General features: G+C 38.2%; 2 protein-coding genes and 1 long non-coding RNA gene across 4 annotated transcripts in view; 2 read left to right on the top strand and 1 right to left on the bottom strand.

The window, feature by feature from the left end:
* Nucleotides 1-3,358, top strand: part of tmem62 (transmembrane protein 62) — a 47,416-nt gene extending 44,058 nt beyond the window's left edge. The window contains exon 14 of the mRNA XM_061896261.1: nucleotides 3,007-3,358. The gene's annotated coding sequence lies outside the window, so the exon portion shown is untranslated. The remainder of the gene's footprint in view (nucleotides 1-3,006) is intronic.
* Nucleotides 3,359-3,382: 24 nt separating this feature from the next.
* On the top strand, nucleotides 3,383-10,672 carry LOC133550166 (uncharacterized). Its single transcript, XR_009806251.1, has 2 exons — nucleotides 3,383-10,206; nucleotides 10,525-10,672. It is a non-coding gene; the product is annotated as an uncharacterized LOC133550166 (long non-coding RNA).
* Nucleotides 10,673-13,517: 2,845 nt separating this feature from the next.
* LOC133550165 (prostaglandin reductase 2-like) overlaps nucleotides 13,518-27,193 on the bottom strand; it is a 33,452-nt gene continuing 19,776 nt past the window's right edge. For both annotated transcript variants that reach the window (XM_061896267.1, XM_061896268.1), the window contains exons 6-8: nucleotides 26,196-26,405; nucleotides 24,945-24,984; nucleotides 13,518-14,016 (exon numbers count right to left, since the gene is read on the bottom strand). In XM_061896267.1, coding sequence (XP_061752251.1) covers nucleotides 13,952-14,016; nucleotides 24,945-24,984; nucleotides 26,196-26,405 — 315 coding nt within the window. In that variant the 3' untranslated portion in view covers nucleotides 13,518-13,951. The remainder of the gene's footprint in view (nucleotides 14,017-24,944; nucleotides 24,985-26,195; nucleotides 26,406-27,193) is intronic.

Genomic DNA, 27,193 nt, shown 5'->3' with positions numbered 1-27,193 from the left:
CATGACCGAAAGGATAAGATCACGGGTACAAGCAGCCGAAATGAGTTTCCTCCGGGGCTCTCCTGTGAGTGTTGACGACACAGCTTTGCAACAGTTGATATTCTAGTTTCAAGCATGTTTTACTCAATACAGGTCAGGAGTTCAAGTACCTAGGAGTCTTGTTCACGAGTGAGGGAAGAGTGGATCGTGAGATCGACAGGCGGATCGGTGCGGCGTCTTCAGTAATGCGAACGTTGTACCGATCCGTTGTGGTGAAGAAGGAGCTGAGCCGGAAGGCAAAGCTCTCAATTTACGTTCCCATCCTCACCTATGGTCATGAGCTTTGGGTCATGACCGAAAGGATAAGATCACGGGTACAAGCGGCCCAAATGAGTTTGGGTCTCTCCCTTAGAGATAGGGTGAGAAGCTCTGCCATCCGGGAGGAACTCAAAGTAAAGTCGCTGCTCCTCCACATGGAGAGGAGCCAGATGAGGTGGTTCGGGCATCTGGTCAGGATGCCACCCGAACGCCTCCCTAGGGAGGTGTTTAGGGCACGTCCAGCTGGTAGGAGGCCACGGGGAAGACCCAGGACACGTTGGGAAGACTATGTCTCCCGGCTGGCCTGGGAACGCCTCGGGATCCCTCGGGAGGAGCTAGACAAAGTGGCTGGGGAGAGGGAAGTTTGGGCTTCCCTGCTTTGGCTGCTGCCCCCGCGACCCGACCTCGGATAAACAGAAATAATGGATGGATGGAAGTTTTAATATAATATTTTGTTACTATTATGAGAAAAATGTCTCAGCATGAGAAAAAGTTGTAATAGTATGAGTAGGAATCAGGAGAAAAAAAAACGTATTTACATGTGAAAAACTTTTTACAGTTGTTGTGTGGAATAAGCAGGAAAACGTTTTTTTTCAGAGAATGAATCAGGAAACATTTTTTAGTTTAACGAGAAAAAATTTGAATATACAACAGTTGTACATTTTAAATTTTAATACGATGAAACAGTTATGAGAAAAACAACAAATGAGAAAAAAATTGTGAAATTTATGAAAAAAATATTCAAGAAAAAACAGTTATGGGAAATAAGAAACATTTTTGAGTGTGCGGAAATAAGTTGTACTATAATGAGGCAAAAATATTTCTGAAAAAAAATTAAAGTTTTAATATGAGAACATTAAAAACCTAGTAAATGTAAACTAGTAAATCCGTCTAAAAACATCTGAATCCGTCTCAATGAAATTGCATTTTTTTTTTAAACTTGTTTTATTTAAAAAATCGGATCGGTGCGGCGTCTTCAGTAATGCGGACGTTGTACCGATCCGTTGTGGTGAAGAAGGAGCTGAGCCGGAAGGCAAAGCTCTCAATTTACCGGTCGATCTACGTTCCCATCCTCACCTATGGTCATGAGCTTTGGGTCATGACCGAAAGGATAAGATCACGGGTACAAGCGGCCCAAATGAGTTTCCTCCGCCGGGTGGCTCTCCCTTAGAGATAGTGAAGTGAAGTGAAGTGAATTATATTTATATAGCGCTTTTCTCTAGTGACTCAAAGCGCTTTACATAGTGAAACCCAATATCTAAGTTACATATAAACCAGTGTGGGTGGCACTGGGAGCAGGTGGGTAAAGTGTCTTGCCCAAGGACACAACGGCAGTGACTAGGATGGCGGAAGTGGGAATCGAACCTGCAACCCTCAAGTTGCTGGCAAGGCCACTCTACCAACCGAGCTATGCTATGTGGATCGGTTCGCAGCCGAGTGTGAAGCGACCGGAATGAGAATCGGCACCTCCAAGTCCGAGTCCGTGGTTCTTGCCCGGAAAAGGGTGGAGTGCCATCTACGGGTCGGGGAGGAGTTCAAGTACCTAGGAGTCTTGTTCACGAGTGAGGGAAGAGTGGATCGTGAGATCGACAGGCGGATCGGTGCGGCGTCTTCAGTAATGCGGACGTTGTATCGATCCGTTGTGGTGAAGAAGGAGCTGAGCCGGAAGGCAAAGCTCTCAATTTACCGATCGATCTACGTTCCCATCCTCACCTATGGTCATGAGCTTTGGGTCATGACCGAAAGGATAAGATCACGGGTACAAGCGGCCCAAATGAGTTTGGGTCTCTCCCTTAGAGATAGGGTGAGAAGCTCTGCCATCCGGGAGGAACTCAAAGTAAAGCCGCTGCTCCTCCACATGGAGAGGAGCCAGATGAGGTGGTTCGGGCATCTGGTCAGGATGCCACCCGAACGCCTCCCTAGGGAGGTGTTTAGGGCACGTCCAACCGGTAGGAGGCCACGGGGAAGACCCAGGACACGTTGGGAAGACTATGTCTCCCGGCTGGCCTGGGAACGCCTCGGGATCCCCCGGGAAGAGCTAGACGAAGTGGCTGGGGAGAGGGAAGTCTGGGTTTCCCTGCTTAGGCTGCTGCCCCCGCGACCCGACCTCGGATAAGCGGAAGAAGATGGATGGATGTCTATTCTTGGTGTTGGATTTTATCTAATAAATTTCCCCCCCAAAATGCGACTTATATATGTTTTTTTCCTTCTTTATTATGCATTTTCAGCCGGAGCGATTTATAATCCGAAAAATACGGTCATAAAGTGAATTATAGTGAAGTGAATTATATTTATATAGCGCTTTTCTCTAGTGACTCAAAGCGCTTTACATAGTGAAACCCAATATCTAAATTACATTCAAACCAGTGTGGGTGGCACTGGGAGCAGGTGGGTAAAGTGTCTTGCCCAAGGACACAACGGCAGTGACTAGGATGGCGGAAGCGGGAATCGAACCTGCAACCCTTTGAGTTGCTGGCACGGCCACTCTACCAACCGAGCTAAGAAAGGACCGCGTGGCAGTTTGTGTCAACATCGCAACTTTAGCTCGTTACATTTTCCACTTTTTGTCTGTTTTTGCATTTTGAAAACGGGCCAACCAAAAAACCGAGCTGCAAATGCATGACTTTGAACACCCCTGGTGCACACACGTTAAAAACCCAACTTTGTATTGTCTACATGAGCTTTTAGCGCTTTCTTCCCCCCTCAAAGCGTTGCCTTGGCCCGACGCCACCTCGCCACTGCCAAAGGACGAGTACAAGCCCCGCCTCCTGGTGACAGCTGGACGTGCCAACAGCAAAACAACGGCTAAGAACCTTGTTTACACTCTTCTCTCGCCACACAATCACGCATCATATCAGCACACTCTCCCCTCGGGACGTGACCTCGGACAGATTCTCAGGAGGATTTCAGGACATTTTTGTACTCCACAGTAGCTCCAAAAAAAAGGGAAAGGGTAACATCTAACATGCGGTGGCTTTCAGACAAGAAAATATGTGTTTTAGCTGTGAAATGAACCTCGATGCTGTTTTTATGATCATTTAGTGGGATTCCACTCCTTATGTACGGGGGGGGGGGGGGGGGGGGGGGGGGGGGGGAGTGTTCTAACTTCAAGTGGCCAAAACTGTCTTTTCATAGAATCCTGTTCCTCACTGCTACGTCTTTTTCATCGCAAACATAGCTTTTAAAGAAGAAAATATGTATCAAGTTGCAACCCCCGGCCCACAGATCAAGGCCATCATTACAAATAACAAAACATTTGTTTGTTACGTCCTAAAATGTATTTTCTGACTATTGTCAAAATCTCCAGAAACGGAGCCCACTTGTTTGTGCTACAAACATATTACAGTTTTTTAAATGTTATTATCATACTTGCCAACCTTGAGACCGACAAATTTGGGAGATGGGGGGGTTTTCAGGGTTTGGTGGTAGCAGGGGGTGTTTATAGTATCCATCCATCCATTTCCTACCGCTTGTCCCTTTTGGGGTCACTGGAGCCTATTTCAGCTGCATTCGGACAGAAGGCGGTGTACACCCTGGACAAGTCGCCACCTCATTGCAGGGCCAACACAGATAGACAGACGCCATTCACACACTAGGGACCATTTAATGTTGCCAATCAACCTATCCCCAGGTGCATGTCTTTGGAGGTGGGAGGGGCCTATCCCCAGGTGCATGTCTTTGGAGGTGGGAGGGGCCTATCCCCAGGTGCATACCTTTGGAGGTGGTAGGGACCTATCCCCAGGTGCATGTCTTTGGAGGTGGGAGGGGCCTATCCCCAGGTGCATGTCTTTGGAGGTGGGAGGGGCCTATCCCTAGGTGCATACCTTTGGAGGTGGGAGGGGCCTATCCCCAGGTGCATGTCTTTGGAGGTGGGAGGGGCCTATCCCCAGGTGCATACCTTTGGAGGTGAGAGGGGAATATCCCCAGGTGCATGTCTTTGGAGGTGGGAGGGGCCTATCCCCAGGTGCATAACTTTGGAGGTGGTAGGGCCTATCCCTAGGTGCATACCTCTTGGAGGTGGGAGGGGCCTATCTCCAGGTACATGCCTTTGGAGGTGGGAGGGGCCTATATCCAGATGCAACCTTTGGAGGTGGGAGTGGCCTATTCCCAGGTGCATACTTTTGAAAGTGGGCGGGGGCTATCCCCAGGTGCATGTCTTTGGAGGTGGGAGGGGCCTACCCCCAGCTGCAACCTTTGAAAGTGGGCGGGGGCTATCCCCAGGTGCATGTCTTTGGAGGTGGGAGGGGCCTACCCCAGGTGCATACCTTTGGAGGTGGGCGGGGCCTACCCCCAGCTGCAACCTTTGGAGGTGGGCGGGGCCTATCCCCAGGTGCATGTCTTTGGAGGTGGGAGGGGCCTACCCCCAGCTGAAACCTTTGAAAGTGGGCGGGGGCTATCCCCAGGTGCATGTCTTTGGAGGTGGGAGGGGCCTACCCCAGGTGCATACCTTTGGAGGTGGGCGGGGCCTACCCCCAGCTGCAACCTTTGGAGGTGGGCGGGGCCTATCCCCAGGTGCATGTCTTTGGAGGTGGGAGGAAGCCGGAGTACCCGGAGAGAACCCCCGCAGTCACGGGAGAACATGAAAACTCCACAAAGAAAGATCCTGAGCCCGGGATTGAACCCAGGACCTTCGTATTGTGAGGCAGATGCACTAACCCCTATTCCACATTCACCCATCCATTCACACACACATTCACACACTGATGGAGGGAGCTGCCATGCAAGGCGCTAACCAGGACCCATCAGGAGCAAGGGTGAAGTGTCTTGCTCAAGGACACAACGGACAGGACTAGGATGGTAGAAGGTGGGGATTGAACCAGAAACTCTCAGGTTGCTGCGTCCCCAATTATAGTAGTGTCCCGGAAGAGTTAGCGCTGCAAGGGGTTCTGGGTATTTGTCCTGTTGTGTTTATGTGTTACGGTGTGGATGTTCTCCCGAAATGTGTTGGTCATTCTTGTTTGGTGTGGGTTCACAGTGTGGCGCATATTTGTAACAGTGTTAAAGTTGTTTATACGGCCACCCTCAGCGTGACCTGTATGGCTGTTGACCAAGTATGCCTTGCATTCACTTACGTGTGTGTCAGAGCCGCATATATTTGTGCTGTTTGTACGGAGGAAAAGCGGGCGTGACGACAGGTTGTAGAGGACGCCCAAGCCACGCCCCCAATATTGTTGGAAACCGGGAGAATGGTTGCCCCGGGAGATTTTCGGGAGGGGCACTGAAATTCGGGAGTCTCCTGGGGAAATCGGAAGGGTTGGCAAGTATGAGTATTATTCATAAACATTTGTGCGACAATTTTTTGGATTATTTTTAACTATTATAATTTTTATACAATACTAACCTCTTAATTCAGGAGTCGGCAACCCAAAACGTTGAAATAGCCGAATTGGACCACAAACACAAAAAAGCTAATTTGTCTGGAGCTGCAAAAAATTTTAAATACTAATAAAAGCGTTATAATGAAGGCAACACGTGCTAATTAGTTATATTAGCCTACTATCAAAAATGACTGTGTGGCATTTGATTGGTTTCTGTGTTGATGTTGAAATATAATATTTATTCTACACATTTTTACACAACTTCTCAGAGGGTGACATAACTCCTGGAAATGACTTAGAATAGTGTGTCCAAGTTTAAGGAAACATCAGGCTGTCTTCTTCTATTTATTATTACAATCTTTGCAAGCTGGGTAACATTTCCTGTGGTCTGGAACAACATGGCGCACAAACAACAACTATGAGAAATGCAGCTAATATAACTCAGATAATATGTCATGAGGCATGCAAATATAAACTAAATACACAGAGGACATAAATAAGCTCAAATATAGCTACAAATGAGGCATGATGATGCAATATGTACATACAGCTAGCCTAAATAGCATGTTAGCATTGATTAGCTCGCAGTCATGCAGTTAGCAAATATGCCTGATTGGCACTCCACACAAGTCAATGACATCAACATTCACGTACAGTATAAAACGGTTGGTGGACAAAATCAGTAACGTCACAGTCCACACTATGGTGAGTTCAGGAACCGCCGAAATTAGTCCTCAAACAAAAAAACATACTAAACCAAAACAATTATTCCAACCCCCGACCCCCACCCCTTTTTTTTTTTACATTTTCAGTCCTTTTTAAAAAAATGCTCCTAGGAGCCACTAGGGCGGCGCTAACCCCCGAGTTAGACGAAAAAATGTGCACCTCGAGGGCTTAGGACCGGTTTGGGGAGATTTTGACAAGGTTATGAATAATAAAACGTGAATAACATTAAATGTTAACATAAAAACTACAACAGTAAGACAAACTGTTGCGGCACAAACGAATGGCTCGAGTTTGGGGAGAGTTTGACAATAATAACTGATTTAACGACAAAAAGTATAAAACTTAACAAAACAAGAAGTGGAAAAGAAATTGCAGCACTAAAAAATGTGACAAGGTGGGGGCTTGTTATCAATAATATCTTGATCATATAAAAACTAATTGGACAAAACATTTTTGGAAAGATTATGACAAGGTGGTTATGAATAACAAGACAGTAAGAACATAAAAACTATAATGTTTGTAAAAACACCAACAAATGTGACAGTTCCAGAGATTGGGTTATGGTGTAATTACACATTAATAATGGATTTTATTTGTAAAAAGCACTTTCCATTGAGCAAACAACCTGAAAGTGCTACACTGTATTACAAAAATAAATAAAAAGATGATAAAAATGAATAAAAACTACAATTTGCACGCACTTTTAATTTAAAAACACATAAAAAGATAATAAAATAAATAAAAACTACAACTCGCACGCACTTTTAATTTTCCCGAAAGAACTCTCCTGAAGGAATAAGTAAAGTACTATCTATCTATCTATTTAAAAAGAAGGGGTTTAAGCCTTTTTAAAAAGCCTTTACAGTCTGTGGTGCCCTCAGGAGGTCAGGGAGAAGAACTCTCCTGAAGGAATAAGTAAAGTACTATCTATCTATCTATTTAAAAAGAAGGGGTTTAAGCCTTTTTTAAAAGACTTTACAGTCTGTGGTGCCCTCAGGTGGTCAGGGAGAGCGTTCCACAGACTGGGAGCGGCGGAGCAGAACATAAACCGACACAACGGGTTACGGTTTGATTACACGTTATAAACTCGTGACAAAGACAAACCATTTGACAAGTTTGAGGGAGCCATCGACAAAGTGAAGGGGCTGGATGATGTCACTTGGTAGAAAAGGTCTTCCGGAAGGACTTGAAACCCCTTTTTATCACAAACGTAGAACAAAGCAAGGCAGCGCTACTTTCATATTTGCAATAATAAGGGGCGTCAACTTCACAGGAGTGAGAATGTCAGGCCACAACATTAGGTACACCTGCACAATCTAAATCAGGGGTGTCCAAACTTTTTCCTCTGAGGGCTGCACACTGAAAAATCATTTTTATTTTAAAAACCAATACAATATGTGTATAAAAAATATACATTTAGGCCTCCACTCAGTTATGATCCCGGGGACCCCAAAGGGTCTTGGTAAAAAACAATATTAAAAATGTGTCATTATTCAATATTATTATTTTCATTATTATTCAAGTTTTAAATCTCTAGATCAACATAAGGAAAAAAATGGAAAAAAAAACCACAAAATATGCAATATTTTCACCCGATAACATTTTTTTAGGTGGAATATTTGAGATTATATAATAATTGGAGCCTTAATTTGGGATTTTGATTCATTATTATTTTTGGAGCAATGACACTTAAAAACAAATCACACTAAAATAATCGGGGATCCAAAAGTGTCCTCATTAAAGTGTAAAAAAATCAATTATATATTTTTTTGTAGTTTACTTTTAGCACAATAATCTCCAGATCAACTTCAGATCTATCCGTCAATTATTAGTTTCATTGTTGTTTATGTTTTTTGTTTGTTTTAGGATCTTCTTTAAAAAAATAAATAAAATAAAAAACACAAATTATGCAATATTTTCACCCGATAACATTTTTTTAGGTGGAATATTTGAGATTATATAATAATTAGAGCCTTAATTTGGGATTTTGATTCATTATTATTTTTGGAGCAATGACACTTAAAAACAAATCACACTAAAATAATCGGGGATCCAAAAGTGTCCTCATTAAAGTGTTAAAAAATCAATTATATATATTTTTTTACTGTTTACTATTAGCACAATAATCTCAAAATCAACTTCAGATCTATCCGTCAATTATTAGTTTCATCGTTCTTTATGTTTTTTGTTTGTTTTAGGCCCTTCTTTAAAAACAAAAACAAAATATGCAATATTTTCACACGATAACATTTTTTAGGTGGAATATTTGAGATTATATAATAATTGGAGCCTTAATTTTGGATTTTGATTCATTATTATTTTTGGAGCAATGACACTTAAAAACAAATCACACTAAAATAATCGGGGATCCAAAAGTGTCCTCATTAAAGTTTAAAAAAATCAATTATAGATTTTTTTTACTGTTTACTTTTAGCACAATAATCTCAAGATCAACTTCAGATCCATCCGTCAATTATTAGTTTCATCGTTCTTTATGTTTTTTGTTTGTTTTAGGCCCTTCTTTAAAAAAAAACACAAAATATGCAATATTTTCACCCGCTAACATTTTTTTAGGTGGAATATTTGAGATTATATAATAATTGGAGCCTTAATTTTGGATTTTGATTCATTATTATTTTTGGAGCAATGACACTTAAAAACAAATCACACTAAAATAATCGGGGATCCAAAAGTGTCCTCATTAAAGTGTAAAAAAAATAAATTATATATTTTTTTACTGTTTACTTTTAGCACAATAATCTCAAGATCAACTTCAGATCAATCCGTCAATTATTAGTTTCATCGTTGTTTATGTTTTTTGTTTGTTTTAGGATCTTCTTTAAAAAAATAAAAAAAATAAAAAACACAAATTATGCAATATTTTCACCCGCTAACATTTTTTTAGGTGGAATATTTGAGATGATATAATAATTAGAGCCTTAATTTGGGATTTTGATTCATTATTATTTTTGTAGCAATGACACTTAAAAACAAATCACACTAAAATAATTGGGGGTCCAAAAGTGTCCTCATTAAAGTTTAAAAAAAATAAATTATATATTTTTTTGTACCGTTTACTTTTAGCACAATAATCTCAAAATCAACTTCAGATCCATCCGTCAATTATTAGTTTCATCGTTGTTTATTTTTTTTGTTTGTTTTAGGCCCTTCTTTAAAAAAAAAAACACAAAATATGCAATATTTTCAATTGATAACATTTTTTTAGGTGTAATATTTGAGATTATATAATAATTGGAGCCTTAATTTTAGATTTTGATTCATTATTATTTTTGGAGCAATGACACTTAAAAACAAATCACACAAAAATAATCGGGGATCCAAAAGTGTCCTCATTAAAGTGTTAAAAAATAAATTATATATATTTTTGTACTGTTTATTTTTAGCACAATAATCTCAAGATCAACTTCAGATCTATCCGTCAATTATTAGTTTCATTGTTTATGTTTTTTGTTTGTTTTAGGCCCTTCTTTAAAAACAAAAACAAAATATGCAATATTTTCACACGATAACATTTTTTAGGTGGAATATTTGAGATTATATAATAATTGGAGCCTTAATTTGGGATTTTGATTCATTATTATTTTTGGAGCAATGACACTTAAAAACAAATCACACTAAAATAATCGGGGATCCAAAAGTGTCCTCATTAAAGTGTAAAAAAATAAATTATATATTTTTTTACTGTTTACTTTTAGCACAATAATCTCAATATCAACTTCAGATCTATCCGTCAATTATTAGTTTTATTGTTGTTTATTGTTTTTTGTTTGTTTTAGGCCCTTCTTTAAAAAAAAAAAAAAAAACACAAAATATGCAATATTTTCACCCGATAACATTTTTTTAGGTGGAATATTGGAGATTATATAATAATTGGAGCCTTAATTTGGGATTTTGATTCATTATTATTTTTGAGCAATGACACTTAAAAACAAATCACACTAAAATAATTGGGGGTCCAAAAGTGTCCTCCTCATTAAAGTTTAAAAAAATCAATTATATATTTTTTTGTAGTTTACTTTTAGCACAATAATCTTGAGATCAACTTCAGATTTATCCGTCAATTATTAGTTTCATCGTTGTTTGTGTTTTTTGTTTGTTTTAGGCCCTTCTTTAAAAAAAAACACAAAATATGCAATATTTTCACCCGCTAACATTTTTTTAGGTGGAATATTTGAGATTATATAATAATTGGAGCCTTAATTTTGGATTTTGATTCATTATTATTTTTGGAGCAATGACACTTAAAAACAAATCACACTAAAATAATCGGGGATCCAAAAGTGTCCTCATTAAAGTGTAAAAAAAATAAATTATATATTTTTTTACTGTTTACTTTTAGCACAATAATCTCAAGATCAACTTCAGATCAATCCGTCAATTATTAGTTTCATCGTTGTTTATGTTTTTTGTTTGTTTTAGGCCCTTCTTTAAAAAAAAAAAAAATAAAATAAAACACAAAATATGCAATATTTTCACCCGATAACATTTTTTTAGGTGGAATATTTGAGATTATATAATAATTGGAGCCTTAATTTTGGATTTTGATTCATTATTATTTTTGGAGCAATGACACTTAAAAACAAATCACACTAAAATAATCGGGGATCCAAAAGTGTCCTCATTAAAGTTTAAAAAAATCAATTATATGTTTTTTTTACTGTTTACTTTTAGCACAATAATCTCAAAATCAACTTCAGATCTATCCGTCAATTATTAGTTTCATTGTTGTTTATGTTTTTTGTTTGTTATAGGCCCTTCTTTAAAAAAAAAAAAAACACAAAATATGCAATATTTTCACCCGATAACATTTTTTAGGTGGGATATTTGAGATTATATAATAATTGGAGCCTTAATTTTGGATTTTGATTCATTATTATTTTTGAGCAATGACACTTAAAAACAAATCACACTAAAATAATCGGGGATCCAAAAGTGTCCTCATTAAAGTGTTAAAAAATCAATTATATATTTTTTTATAGTTTACTTTTAGCACAATAATCTCAAGATCAACTTCAGATCTATCCGTCAATTATTAGTTTTATTGTTGTTTATGTTTTTTGTTTGTTTTAGGCCCTTCTTTAAAAAAAAACAAAAAAAAACAAAATATGCAATATTTTCAATTGATAACATTTTTTTAGGTGGAATATTTGAGATTATATAATAATTGGAGCCTTAATTTTGGATTTTGATTCATTATTATTTTTGGAGCAATGACACTTAAAAACAAATCACACTAAAATAATTGGGGGTCCAAAAGTGTCCTCATTAAAGTGTTAAAAAATCAATTATATATTTTTTTACTGTTTACTTTTAGCACAATAATCTCAAAATCAACTTCAGATCCATCCGTCAATTATTAGTTTTATTGGTGTTTATGTTTTTTGTTTGTTTTAGGCCCTTTAAAAAACAAAAACAAAAAAAACACACAAAATATGCAATATTTTCACCCGATAAAAATTTTTTAGGTGGAATATTTGAGATTATATAATAATTAGAGCCTTAATATTAGATTTTGATTCATTATTATTTTGGGAGCAATGACACTTAAAAACAAATCCCACTAAAATAATCGGGGATCCAAAAGTGTCCTCATTAAAGTGTAAAAAAATCAATTATAGATTTTTTTTACTGTTTACTTTTAGCACAATAATCTCAAAATCAACTTCAGATCCATCCGTCAATTATTAGTTTCATCGTTGTTTATGTTTTTTGTTTGTTTTAGGACCATCTAAAAAAAAAAAAATAACACAAAATATGCAATATTTTCACACGATAACATTTTTTTAGGTGTAATATTTGAGATTATATAATAATTGGAGCCTTAATTTGGGATTTTGATTCATTATTATTTTTGGAGCAATGACACTTAAAAACAAATCACACTAAAATAATCGGGGATCCAAAAGTGTCCTCATTAAAGTTTAAAAAAAATAAATTATATATTTTTTTAAATAAAAAAATGTTATCGGGTGAAAATATTGCATATTGTGTGTTTTTTTTTTTTTTTTTTTTTAAAGAAGATCCTAAAACAAACAAAAAACATAAACAACGATGAAACTAATAAATTATATATTTTTTTTGTAGTTTACTTTTAGCACAATAATCTCCAGATCAACTTCAGATCTATCCATCAATTATTAGTTTCATTGTTTTTTGTTTGTTTTAGGCCCTTCTTTAAAAAAAAAAAAAAAAAACGCTCAGTTTTTATTCGGCAAAACAAAATATGCAACATTTTCCCCAAAACATATTTCAAAGTGTAATATTTAATGTGATGTAATCGTAGCCTTGAATAGGTCGATAATTCAAAATGACATTGATTTTGATTCATTATTATTTTTTAAGTGAAGTGAAGTGAATTATATTTATATAGCGCTTTTCTCTAGTGACTCAAAGCACTTTACATAGTGAAACCCAATATCTAAGTTACATTTAAACCAGTGTGGGTGGCACTGGGAGCAGGTGGGTAAAGTGTCTTGCCCAAGGACACAACGGCAGTGACTAGGATGGCGGAAGCGGGAATCGAACCTGCAACCCTCAAGTTGCTGGCACGGCCGCTCTACCAACCGAGCTATGTCATTAAAACAGTTAGCGCCATCTTTTGACACTTCTTCCACTCCCGTCCTTGCACGCTACACCGCTGCAACAACAACAAAGTGAAGTGAATTATATTTACATAGCACTTTTCTCAAGGATGGCGGAAGGGGAATCGAACCTGCAACCCTCAAGTTGCTGGCACGGCCACTCTACCAACCGAGCTATGTCATTAAAACAGTTAGCGCCATCTTTTGACACTTCTTCCACTCCCGTCCTTGCACGCTACACTGCTGCAACAACAACAAAGTGAAGTGAATTATATTTACATTGCACTTTTCTCAAGGATGGCGGAAGGGGAATCGAACCTGCAACCCTCAAGTTGCTGGCACGGCCGCTCTACCAACCGAGCTATGCTAAAGAAAGAAACCCAAACTTTGTGTTATAAGAGTAAACATTGCAACAATTTCTTGTTACATTTCACACGTTTGCTCTTTTATACCACTTTTTATGGTTTTAATTTTTTTCAATTTCATACTTAAAATGTGCCGTGGGGCCGTTAAAAAAATGTCCCCCGGGCCGCACTTTGGACACCCCTGATCTAAAGACTCCAATCATTTTCGCTTGCATTCACGTTAGAATGTTTGTAAGGCCAACATTGTTCAGTGACTGTCCATCCATTTTCTACGGCTTGTCCCCTGTGGGGTTGCGGGGGGTCGTTCAGCTAAATTCGGGCGGAAGGCGGGACACACCCTGGACAAGTGTCCGACACAGATAGACAACATTCACACTCACACATTGTCAAGTGACTGCCTCAGCATTCTTCTGCACAGCCTCCCTAATGATGCTTGATCACGCCACAGGGGGGCAGTACTGAGCACTACTGGTCAATGATGAACACTGTCCACTCTTTAAATATGTCCACACACATCACTGATGGTGTTTACTACTGAAAAAGGGAGCAACCACAGATTTGTTTTTTGTTATTTTTTTCATTTCATGGTTTATAGTGCTGTGGAATAAAAATGTTCTATACAATATATTGTTGCGGAGTGTCGTTAATCGCTTATTTTAATTATCTGCTTGCCCAGGTTTCCTCCTTCCATCATTGAGCAGAATGCAACTGCAAGACAAAAACCAATTTGGACAATTTTAGCAATAATTATAAAACCCTGTTTCCATATGAGTTGGGAAATTGTGTTAGATGTAAATATAAACAGAATACAATGATTTGCAAATCCTTTTCAAGCCATATTCAGTTGAATATGCTACAAAGACAACATATTTGATGTTCAAACTCATCAACTAATTAACTTAGAATTTCATGGCTGCAACACGCGCCAAAGTAGTTGGGAAAGGGCATGTTCACCACTGTGTTACATCACCTTTTTTTTAACACTCAATAAACGTTTGGGAACTGAGGAAAGTAATTGTTGAAGCTTTGAAAGTGGAATTCTTTACCATTCTTGCTTGATGTTCAGCTTTTTTTGCAAATAATCATTAACTTTAGAGTTTGATGCCGGCAACACGTGACAAAGAAGTTGGGAAAAGTGGCAATAAATACTGATAAAGTTGAGGAATGCTCATCAAACACTTATTGGGAACAGGTGGGTGCCATGATTGGCTATAAAAACAGCTTCCCAAAAAATGCTGAGTCTTTCACAAGAAAGGATGGGGCGAGGTACACCCCTTTGTCCACAACTGCGTGAGCAAATAGTCAAACAGTTTAAGAACAACCTTTCTCAAAGTGCAATTGCAAGAAATGTAGGGATTTCAACATCTACGCTCCATAATATCATCAAAAGGTTCAGAGAATCTGGAGAAATCACTCCACGTAAGCGGCATGGCCGGAAACCAACATTGAATGACCGTGACCTTCCATCCCTCAGACGGCACTGTATCAAAAACCGACATCAATCTCTAAAGGATATCACCACATGGACTCAGGAAGACTTTAGAAAACCACAGTCACTAAATAAAGTTGGTCACTACATCTGTAAGTGCAAGTTAAAGCTCTACTATGCAAAGCGAAAGCCATTTATCAACAACATCCAGAAACGCCGCTGGCTTCTCTGGGCCCGAGATCATCTAAGATGGACTGATGCAAAGTGGAAAGGTGTTCTGTGGTCTGACAAGTCCACATTTCCAATTGTTTTTGGGAAAGTATGGAAATTTGTGTCCTCGGGAACAAAGAGGAAAAGAACCTCCCGGATTGTTCTGGGCGCAAAGTTGAAAAGCCAGCATGTGTGATGGTATGGGGGTGTATTAGTGCCCAAGACATGGGTAACGTACACTACTGTGAAGGCACCATTAATGCAGTTTGGTGCAACATATGTTGCCATCCAAGCAACGTTATCATGGACGCCCCTGCTTATTTCAGCAAGACAATGCCACACCACGTGTTACAACTGCGTGGCTTCATAGTAAAAGAGTCCAGGTACTACACTGGCCTGCCTGTAGTCCAGACCTGTCTCCCACTGAAAATTTTGAAGCCTAAAATACGACAACAAGACCCCGGACTGTTGAAGGACTGAAGCTCTACATAAAACAAGAATGGGAAAGAATTCCACTTTTAAAGCTTCAACAATTAGTTTCCTCAGTTCCCAAACGTTTATTGAGTGTTGTTAAAAGAAAAGGTGATGTAGCACAGTGGTGAACATGCCCTTTCCCAACTACTTTGGCACGTGTTGCAGCCATGAAATTCTAAAGTTAATGATTATTTGCAAAAAAAAACTAAAGTTGATCAGTTTGAACATCAAATATGTTGTCTTTGTAGCATATTCAACTGAATATGGCTTGAAAAGGATTTGCAAATCATTGTATTCTGTTTATATTTACATCTAACACAATTTCCCAACTCATATGGATGTGCATGAGTGGAACTGATCATGCTTGAAAGTCCCGGGTGATGTTGGAACAGTCCCAATGGGATGAGAAATGTGGGATTTGGAGAGGTTTGTATGTCTCCCGTTCATTATAAATGGGAAATTCCTGGTAATTTGGATGATCAGGGAATTTTTCTACGTGCTGGCTTGAATGTCTACAGTGAGAGTGTGCGGATGGTCGAATGGTTCGAGTCGGTGGAGAAATGTTGGATATGTACAAACCCCGTTTCCATATGAGTTGAGAAATTGTGTTAGATGTAAATATAAACAGAATACAATGATTTGCAAATCCTTTTCAAGCCATATTCAGTTGAATATGCTACAAAGACAACATATTTGATGTTCAAACTCATAAACATTTTTTTTTTTTGCAAATAATAATTAACTTAGAATTTCATGGCTGCAACACGTGCCAAAGTAGTTGGGAAAGGGCATGTTCACCACTGTGTTACATCACCTTTTCTTTTAACAACACTCAATAAACGTTTGGGAACTGAGGAAACTAATTGTTGAAGCTTGGAAAGTGGAATTCTTTCCCATTCTTGTTTTATGTAGAGCTTCAGTCCTTCAACAGTCCGGGGTCTCCACTTTCCTATTTTACGCTTCATAATGCGCCACACATTTTCCATGGGAGACAGGTCTGGACTGCAGGCGGGCCAGGAAAGTACCTGCACTCTTTAACTACGAATCCACACTGTTGTAACATGTGGCTTGGCATTGTTTTGCTGAAATAAGCAGGGGCGTCCATGATAACGTTGCTTAGATGACAACATATGTTGTTCCAAAACCTGTATGTACCTTTCAGCATTAATGGTGCCTTCACAGATGTGTAAGTTACCCATGTCTTGGGCACTAATGCACCCCCATACCATCACACATGCTGGCTTTTCAACTTTGCGCCTATAACAATCCGGATGGTTATTTTCCTCTTTGTGTCGGAGGACACCACGTCCACAGTTTCCAAATATAATTTGAAATGTGGACTCGTCAGACCACAGAACACTTTTCCACTTTGCATCAGTCCATCTTAGATGAGCTCGGGCCCAGCCAAGCCGGCGGCGTTTCTGGGTGTTGTTGATAAATTGCTATGGCATTACATAGTAGAATTTTAACTTGCACTTGCAGATGTAGCGACCAACTGTAGTTACTGACAGTGGTTTTATGAAGTGTTCCTGAGCCCATGTGGTGACATCCATTGCTTTCATCCTCTCGAAGGTTCTCATAGTCATCATTGTCACCGACGTCCCACTGGGTGTGAGTTTTCCCTGCCCTTATGTGGGCCTACCGAGGATGTCGTAGTGGTTTGTGTTGTGGTTTGTGCAGCCCTTTGAGACACGAGTGATTTAAGGCTATATAAGTAAACATTGATTGATTGATATCCTTTACACACTAATCTCGGTTTTTGATGCAGTACTGCCTGAAGGCTCAAAGGTCCGTAATATCATCACTTACGTGGAGTGATTTCTCCAGATCCTCTGAACCTTTTGATGGTATTACGGACCGTAGATGTGGAAATTTCTAAATTCCTTGCAATAGCTCGTTGAGAAATGTTGTTCTTAAACTGTTCGACAATAACCTTAAAAGTGGTGACCCTCACTCCATCCTTGTTTGTGAATTACTTAGCTTTTCATGGAAGCTGCTTTTATAGCCAATCATGGCACCCACCTGTTCCCAATTAGCCTGCACACCTGTGGGATGTTCCATATAAGTGTTCCTCAACTTTATCAGTATTTATTGCCACCTTTCCCAACTTCTTTGTCACGTGTTGCTGGCATCAAATTCTAAAGTTAATGATTATTTGCAACAAAAAAAAATGTTTATGAGTTTGAACATCAAATATGTTGTCTTTGTAGCATATTCAACTGAATATGGCTTGAAAAGGATTTGCAAATCATTGTATTCTGTTTATATTTACATCTAACACAATTTCCCGACTCAAATCGAAACGGTGTTTGTATATTTCGCGTTCTGTGTCAATGGGGAGAAAATTCTGGGAAAACCGGGAATTTGGGGAAAGGAAAAACATATTTTGGGTTTAAAATATCACAATTGTCTGAAATGTTATGAAGGAGTTGGTGTTGGAATTTTTCGAAACGGTTTTAAAATGTTGGCAAAAAACAGTTTTTAACAGTGGGAATTCCTGGAATTTTAGGAAAACCGGGAATTTGTACGACAACAAAACAAGCTAAGACTAATGTTTTGAAGGTGGAATGGTCAAAAACGGTTGAAAAATGTTCAGTTAAAACCTTAAAATAAGAGGTAAAAAACTGGGAATTCTGGGAATTCCTGGAAATTTGTTGAACTTGGAAAATAGTAGTTTGATTGTCCAAGGTGAGTGTTTTGTGGAATGTTTTGAATTGGTTGAGAATAATGGGAATTGTGCAAGTTGGAAAAATGGCCCATTCATTTTCAATGTGCAGAATGACCTGGAAAACCAGGAATTCTGGGATATTTTGGGAAAGGGAAAACATGTTTTGGGTTTGAAATATCAGAAGAGTAGTTTGTGAATGCTTGAAAGGTTGGAAGCGGGTAAAAAAAAAAATGACGCAAAATTTTGAGAAATGTAAAACTATGAATATATGTTCATTCATTTGAATGGGAATTTCCTAGAAATGTCAGGAAAACCGGCAATTTTAGAAAATATGTGTAATACCACAATTGTCCAAGATGATATGAGTGGGTTGGTGTTGGAATTTTTTGAAACGGTTTTAAAATGTTGGCAAAATTCAGTTTTTAACAGTCGGAATTCCTGGAATTTTAGGAAAACCGGGAATTTGTACGACAACAAAACAAGCTAAGACTAATGTTTTGAAGGTGGAATGGTCAAAAACGGTTGAAAAATGTTCAGTTAAAACCTTAAAATAAGAGGTAAAAAACTGGGAATTCTGGGAATTCCTGGAAATTTGTTGAACTTGGAAAATAGTAGTTTGATTGTCCAAGGTGAGTGTTTTGTGGAATGTTTTGAATTGGTTGAGAATTATGGGAATTGTGCAAGTTGGAAAAATGGCCCATTCATTTTCAATGTGCAGAATGACCTGGAAAACCAGGAATTCTGGGATATTTTGGGAAAGGGAAAACATGTTTTGGGTTTGAAATATCAGAAGAGTAGTTTGTGAATGCTTGAAAGGTTGGAAGCGGGTAAAAAAAAAAATGACGCAAAATTTTGAGAAATGTAAAACTATGAATATATGTTCATTCATTTGAATGGGAATTTCCTAGAAATGTCAGGAAAACCGGCAATTTTAGAAAATATGTGTAATACCACAATTGTCCAAGATGATATGAGTGGGTTGGTGTTGGAATTTTTTGAAACGGTTTTAAAATGTTGGCAAAATTCAGTTTTTAACAGTCGGAATTCCTGGAATTTTAGGAAAACCGGGAATTTGTACGACAACAAAACAAGCTAAGACTAATGTTTTGAAGGTGGAATGGTCAAAAACGGTTGAAAAATGTTCAGTTAAAACCTTAAAATAAGAGGTAAAAAACTGGGAATTCTGGGAATTCCTGGAAATTTGTTGAACTTGGAAAATAGTAGTTTGATTGTCCAAGGTGAGTGTTTTGTGGAATATTTTGAATTGGTTGAGAATTATGGGAATTGTGCAAGTTGGAAAAATGGCCCATTCATTTTCAATGGGCAGAATGACCTGGAAAACCAGGAATTCTGGGATATTTTGGGAAAGGGAAAACATGTTTTGGGTTTGAAATATCAGAAGAGTAGTTTGTGAATGCTTGAAAGGTTGGAAGCGGGTAAAAAAAAAAATGACGCAAAATTTTGAGAAATGTAAAACTATGAATATATGTCCATTCATTTGGATGGGAATTTCCTAGAAATGTTCAGGAAAACCGGGAATTTTAGAAAATATGTGTAATACCACAATTGTCGAAGATGATATGAGTGGGTTGGTGTTGGAATTTTTCGAAACGGTTTTAAAATGTTGGCAAAAACAGTTTTTAACAGTCGGAATTCCTGGAATTTTAGGAAAACCGGGAATTTGTACGACAACAAAACAAGCTAAGACTAATGTTTTGAAGGTGGAATGGTCAAAAACGGTTGAAAAATGTTCAGTTAAAACCTTAAAATAAGAGGTAAAAACTGGGAATTCTGGGAATTCCTGGAAATTTGTTGAACTTGGAAAATAGTAGTTTGATTGTCCAAGGTGAGTGTTTTGTGGAATGTTTTGAATTGGTTGAGAATTATGGGAATTGTGCAAGTTGGAAAAATGGCCCATTCATTTTCAATGTGCAGAATGACCCGGAAAACCAGGAATTTTGGGTAATCTGGGATATTTGGGGAAAGGGAAAACATGTTTTGGGTTTGAAATATCAGAAGAGTAGTTTGTGAATGCTTGAAAGGTTGGAAGCGGGTAAAAAAAAATTACGCAAAATTTTGAGAAATGTAAAACTATGAATATATGTTCATTCATTTGAATGGGAATTTCCTAGAAATGTCAGGAAAACCGGGAATTTTAGAAAATATGTGTAATACCACAATTGTCCAAGATGATATGAGCGGGTTGGTGTTGGAATTTTTCGAAACGGTTTTAAAATGTTGGCAAAATTCAGTTTTTAACAGTCGGAATTCCTGGAATTTTAGGAAAACCGGGAATTTGTACGACAACAAAACAAGCTAAGACTAATGTTTTGAAGGTGGAATGGTCAAAAACGGTTGAAAAATGTTCAGTTAAAACCTTAAAATAAGAGGTAAAAACTGGGAATTCTGGGAATTCCTGGACATTTGCTGAACTTGGAAAATGGTAGTTTGATTGTCCAAGGTGAGAGTTTTGTGGAATGTTTTGAATTGGTTGAGAAATATGGGAATTGTGCAAGTTGAAAAAATGTCCCATTCATTTTCAATGGGCAGAATGACCCGGAAAACCAGGAATTCTGGGTAATCTAGGATATTTGGGGAAAGGGAAAACATGTTTTGGGTTTGAAATATCAGAAGTGTAGTGTGTGTGGATGCTTGAAAGGTTGGAAGCGGGTAAAAAAAAAATTACGCAAAATTTTGAGAAATGTAAAACTATGAATATTTCCATTCATTTGAATGGGAATTTCCTAGAAATGTTCAGGAAAACCGGGAATTTTAGAAAATATGTGTAATACCACAATTGTCCAAGATGATATGAGTGGGTTGGTGTTGGAATTTTTCGAAACGGTTTTAAAATGTTGGCAAAAAACAGTTTTTAACAGTCGGAATTCCTGGAATTTTAGGAAAACCGGGAATTTGTACGACAACAAAACAAGCTAAGACTAATGTTTTGAAGGTGGAATGGTCAAATACGGTTGAAAAATGTTCAGTTAAAACCTTAAAATAAGAGGTAAAAACTGGGAATTCTGGGAATTCCTGGACATTTGCTGAACTTGGAAAATGGTAGTTTGATTGTCCAAGGTGAGTGTTTTGTGGAATGTTTTGAATTGGTTGAGAATTATGGGAATTGTGCAAGTTGAAAAAATGGCCCATTCATTTTCAATGTGCAGAATGACCCGGAAAACCAGGAATTCTGGGATATTTTGGGAAAGGGAAAACATGTTTTGGGTTTGAAATACCACAAGTGTAGTGTGTGTGGATGCTTGAAAGGTCGGAATCGGGTAAAAAATGACGCAAAATTTAGGGAATTGTAGAACTATGAATATATTTATTTATTTGAATGGGAATTTCCTAGAAATTTAGGATTTTCGGGAAAACCGAGAATTTTTGAAAATTATGGATGGATTTGTGTGGGAATTTTTCAAAACGGTTGAAAAATGTTGGCATAGTAACAATTTGAATTGGCATTTCGGAATTACTGGAATTTTAGGAAAACTGGGAATTTGTACGACAACAAAACAAGCTAAGACGAATGTTTGAAAAATGTGCACTGTTAAAACCTTAAAAGAAGAGGTAAAAACTGGGAATTCTGGGAATTCCTGGAATTTTTCTGAACTTAGAAAATGGTAGTTTGATTGTCCAAGGTGAGTGTTTTGTGGAATGTTTTGAATTGGTTGAGAAATATGGGAATTGTGCAAGTTGAAAAAATGGCCCATTCATTTCCAATGGGCAGAATGACCCGGAAAACCAGGAATTCTGGGTAATCTGGGATATTTGGGGAAAGGGAAAACATGTTTTGGGTTTGAAATATCAGAAGAGTAGTTTGTGTGGATGCTTGAAAGGTCGGAAGCGGGTAAAAAAAAATTACGCAAAATTTTGAGAAATGTAAAACTATGAATATTTCCATTCATTTGAATGGGAATTTCCTAGAAATGTCAGGAAAACCGGGAATTTTAGAAAATATGTGTAATACCACAATTGTCCAAGATGATATGAGTGGGTTGGTGTTGGAATTTTTCGAAACGGTTTTAAAATGTTGGCAAAAAACAGTTTTTAACAGTCGGAATTCCTGGAATTTTAGGAAAACCGGGAATTTGTACGACAACAAAACAAGCTAAGACTAATGTTTTGAAGGTGGAATGGTCAAAAACGGTTGAAAAATGTTCAGTTAAAACCTTAAAATAAGAGGTAAAAACTGGGAATTCTGGGAATTCCTGGAAATTTGTTAAACTTGGAAAATAGTAGTTTGATTGTCCAAGGTGAGAGTTTTGTGGAATGCTTTGAATTGGTTGAGAATTATGGGAATTGTGCAAGTTGGAAAAATGGCCCATTCATTTCCAATGGGCAGAATGACCCGGAAAACCAGGAATTCTGGGTAATCTGGGATATTTGGGGAAAGGGAAAACATGTTTTGGGTTTGAAATATCAGAAGAGTAGTTTGTGTGGATGCTTGAAAGGTTGGAATCGGGTAAAAATAAAAATGACGCAAAATTTTAAGAATTGTAGAACTATTATTTGTCCATGTATTTGAATGGGAATTTCCTAGAAATTTCAAGAAAACCGGGAATTTTTGAAAATATACATAATACCACAATTGTCCAAGATGATATGGATGGATTGGTGTGGGAATTTTTCAAAACGGTTGAAAAATGTTGGCATAGTAACAATTTGAATTGGCATTTCAGAATTACTGGAATTTTAGAAAAACTGGGAATTTGTATGACAACAAAACAAGCTAAGACGAATGTTTGAAAAATGTGCACTGTTAAAACCTTAAAAGAAGAGGTAAAAACTGGGAATTCTGGGAATTCCTGGAATTTTTCTGGATTTGGAAAATGGTAGTTTGATTGTCCAAGGTGAGTGTTTTGTGGAATGTTTTGAATTGGTTGAGAATTATGGGAATTGTGCAAGTTGGAAAAATGGCCCATTCATTTTCAATGGGCAGAATGACCCGGAAAACCAGGAATTCTGGGATATTTTGGGAAAGGGAAAACATGTTTTGGGTTTGAAATATCAGACGAGTAGTTTGTGAATGCTTGAAAGGTTGGAAGTGGGTAAAAAAAAAAATGACGCAAAATTTTGAGAAATGTAAAACTATGAATATATGTTCATTCATTTGAATGGGAATTTCCTAGAAATGTTCAGGAAAACCGGGAATTTTAGAAAATATGTGTAATACCACAATTGTCCAAGATGATATGAGTGGGTTGGTGTTGGAATTTTTCGAAACGGTTTTAAAATGTTGGCAAAATTCAGTTTTTAACAGTCGGAATTCCTGGAATTTTAGGAAAACCGGGAATTTGTACGACAACAAAACAAGCTAAGACTAATGTTTTGAAGGTGGAATGGTCAAAAACGGTTGAAAAATGTTCAGTTAAAACCTTAAAATAAGAGGTAAAAACTGGGAATTCTGGGAATTCCTGGAAATTTGCTGAACTTAGAAAATGATAGTTTGATTGTCCAAGGTGAGTGTTTTGTGGAATGTTTTGAATTGGTTGAGAATTATGGGAATTGTGCAAGTTGGAAAAATGGCCCATTCATTTCCAATGGGCAGAATGACCCGGAAAACCAGGAATTTTAGGTAATTTGGGATATTTTGGGAAAGGGAAAACATGTTTTGGGTTTGAAATATCAGAAGTGTAGTGTGTGTGGATGCTTGAAAGGTCAGAATCGGGTAAAAATAAAAATTACGCAAAATTTTAAGAATTGTAGAACTATGTATATGTCCATGTATTTGAATGGGAATTTCCTAAAAATGTCAGGAAAACCGGGAATTTTTGAAAATATACATAATACCACAATTGTCCTAGATGTTATGGATCGATTGGTGTTGGAATTTTTCAAAACGGTTGAAAAATGTTGGCATAGTAACAATTTGAATTGGCATTTCGGAATTAATGGAATTTTAGGAAAACTGGGAATTTGTACGACAACAAAACAAGCTAAGACGAATGTTTTGAAGGTGGAATGGTCAAAAACGGTTGAAAAATGTTCACTGTTAAAACCTTAAAAGAAGAGGTAAAAACTGGGAATTCCTGGAATTTTTCTGAACTTGGAAAATGGTAGTTTGATTGTCCAAGGTGAGAGTTTTGTGGAATGTTTTGAATTGGTTGAGAAATATGGGAATTGTGCAAGTTGGAAAAATGGCCCATTCATTTTCAATGGGCAGAATGACCCGGAAAACCAGGAATTCTGGGTAATCTGGGATATTTGGGGAAAGGGAAAACATGTTTTGGGTTTGAAATATCACAAGTGTAGTGTGTGTGGATGCTTGAAAGGTTGGAAGCGGGTAAAAAAAAAAATGACGCAAAATTTTGAGAAATGTAAAACTGAATATTTGAATGGGAATTTCCTAGAAATGTCAGGAAAACCAGGAATTTTAAAAATATGTGTAATACCACAATTGTCCAAGATGATATGAGTGGGTTGGTGTTGGAATTTTTCGAAACGGTTTTAAAATGTTGGCAAAAAACAGTTTTTAACAGTCGGAATTCCTGGAATTTTAGGAAAACCGGGAATTTCTACAAAAACAAAACAAGGAATTTTTTGAAGTTGGAATGGTCAAAAACAGTTAAAATTGTGCACTGTTAAAACCTTAAAGCTTCCTTTAGGGTTTATAAGGTAAAAAAATAAAAATTCCAGGAATTCTCATATTGTTTCTGAAATTGGAAAATGGTAGTTTGAATGTCCAAGGTGAGTGTTTTGCAGAATGGTTTTCAATTGGTTGAGAAATGTGGGAATTGTGCAAGTTTGTTTTAATTGGGAAAAATTACCAGGAATTCTGGGTAATCTGGGAATAATACTAATAAATATGATCATTTAGTGTAGAATGTACAACAACAAACTTAAAGGTCATACCTCCCATATTTTCAATGCCATACTCCATGGTTTCCAGCACCTAAAATAAAAAAAAAAGACATTCCCCCAAAAGTTTACACTTTAAAAAAAACAACATCACAATAACATTAAAATGTATAAACATTTTGTAAACGCCATTTCTTTTCCTTTTTTTTAAATTTCATCCTTTCCTTCGGTTCTCACAGACACAGTCGCTCTGTCTTCGTGCGCCAAACCCGAGTAGGAAGCCCCTCCCACTCACTTCTGATTGGTCAGGACGTGGCGCGCTCAAAGCACACAATTTCAGAATGTGCATGTTCTATTTTTATGTTCTAATCTGAAGTGGTCTTTATTTTTAAGTTATCGTGCCATGGTTTTACTAGTTAAGTTAAAGTTAAAGTACCAATAATCATCTCACACACACACACACACACACACTAGGTGATGTGAAATTTGTCCTCTACATTTGACCCATCCCCTTGTTCCCCCCCTGGGAGGTGAGGGGAGCAGTGGGCAGCGCCCAGGAATCCGACCCACTTGGGAGTAATTTTTTCTCCCCCATCTAAAATGAGTTCGACACCCCTGCCCTAAAATCAATTCATTTTTGCAACTCCAAACCAAATGTGTTCATAGAGTGGCTCACATGAGTCAGATTACAGTTCCATGAGAACCCCCAACACCCGGGTCCGCCCTGAGATGGGTAGGTTGTGAGTTCAAACCCCGGCCGAGTCAAACCAAAGACTATAAAAATGGGATCCATTACCTCCCTGCTTGGCAATCAAGATCAAGGGTTGGAATTGGGGGTTAAATCACCAAAAATGATTCCCGGGCGCAGCCACCGTTGTTGCTCACTGCTCCCCTCACAAATCCAGGCGGTGGAACAAGAGAATGGGTCAAATGACGAGGACAAATTTGTAATTTTATGTAGTAATGTAGTTAATCATAAAACCCGCACCCAATAATATTCAAAAAAAGTAAAGTTAAGTAGCAATGATTGTCACAAACACACTAGGTGTGGCAGAATTATTCTCTGCATTTGACCGATCACCCCCTGGAAGGTGAGGGGAGCAGTGAGCAGCAGCGGTGGCGGCGCCCAGGAATCATTTTTGGTGATTTAACCCCCAATTCCAACCCATGATGCTGAGTGCCAAGCAGGGAGGTAATGACTCCCATTTTTATAGTCTTTGGTATGACTCAGCTGGGCATTGAACTCACAACCTACCCATCTCAGGGCGGACACTCTAACCACTAGGCCACTGAGTAGTTATTCACCTTGACTTGTCCGCTGGTGACCAAGCGGCCCAGCTCGGCCAGGGCCGCCTCAGCTTTGTTCATGTAGTTGAGCACCATGAATCTCTCTCTGAGGATCTTCTTTCTGGACAGGTTGTCCTGCGTCTCCTGGCTCAGGGGCGGCGGGTAGGGGACGTCCTTGTTGTACTGCGAGATCTGCCCGCACAGGACCACGTGGCCGCCGTCGTTCATCTGAAAGGGAGAAAACAAACGGAGAAAAAAATTGCTAATCGGGGGTCCAAGTCTAAGACTAGATATGACCAATCCAGGTCTAAGACTAGATCCGACCAATCCAAGTCTAAGACTAGATCCGACCAATCCAAGTTGAAGACTACATCTGACCAATCCAAGTCTAAGACTAGATCCGACCAATCCAAGTCTAAGACTACATCTGACCAATCCAAGTCTAAGACTAGATCCGACCAATCCAAGTCTAAGACGAGATATGACCAATCCAAGTCCAAGACTAGATCTGACCAATCCAAGTCTAAGACTAGATCCGACCAATCCAAGTCTAAGACTAGATCTGACCAATCCAAGTCTAAGACTACATCTGACCAATCCAAGTCTAAGACGAGATATGACCAATCCAAGTCTGAGACTAGATCCGACCAATCCAAGTCTAAGACTAGATCCGACCAATCCAAGTCTAAGACTAGATCTGACCAATCCAAGTCTAAGACGAGATCCGACCAATCCAAGTCTAAGACTACATCTGACCAATCCAAGTCTAAGACTAGATCCGACCAATCCAAGTCTAAGACTACATCCGACCAATCCAAGTCTAAGACTAGATCCGACCAATCCAAGTCTAAGACTAGATCAGACCAATCCAAGTCTAAGACGAGATCCGACCAATCCAAGTCTAAGACTACATCTGACCAATCCAAGTCTAAGACTAGATCCGACCAATCCAAGTCTAAGACTACATCTGACCAATCCAAGTCTAAGACTAGATCCGACCAATCCAAGTCTAAGAC

Source organism: Nerophis ophidion, linkage group LG03 (assembly GCF_033978795.1).
Source record: "Nerophis ophidion isolate RoL-2023_Sa linkage group LG03, RoL_Noph_v1.0, whole genome shotgun sequence".
NCBI classification, from domain to species: domain Eukaryota; kingdom Metazoa; phylum Chordata; class Actinopteri; order Syngnathiformes; family Syngnathidae; genus Nerophis; species Nerophis ophidion.
The sequence above is the reverse complement of the archived record's forward strand: the minus strand, read 5'-3'. Positions and strand labels throughout refer to the sequence as shown.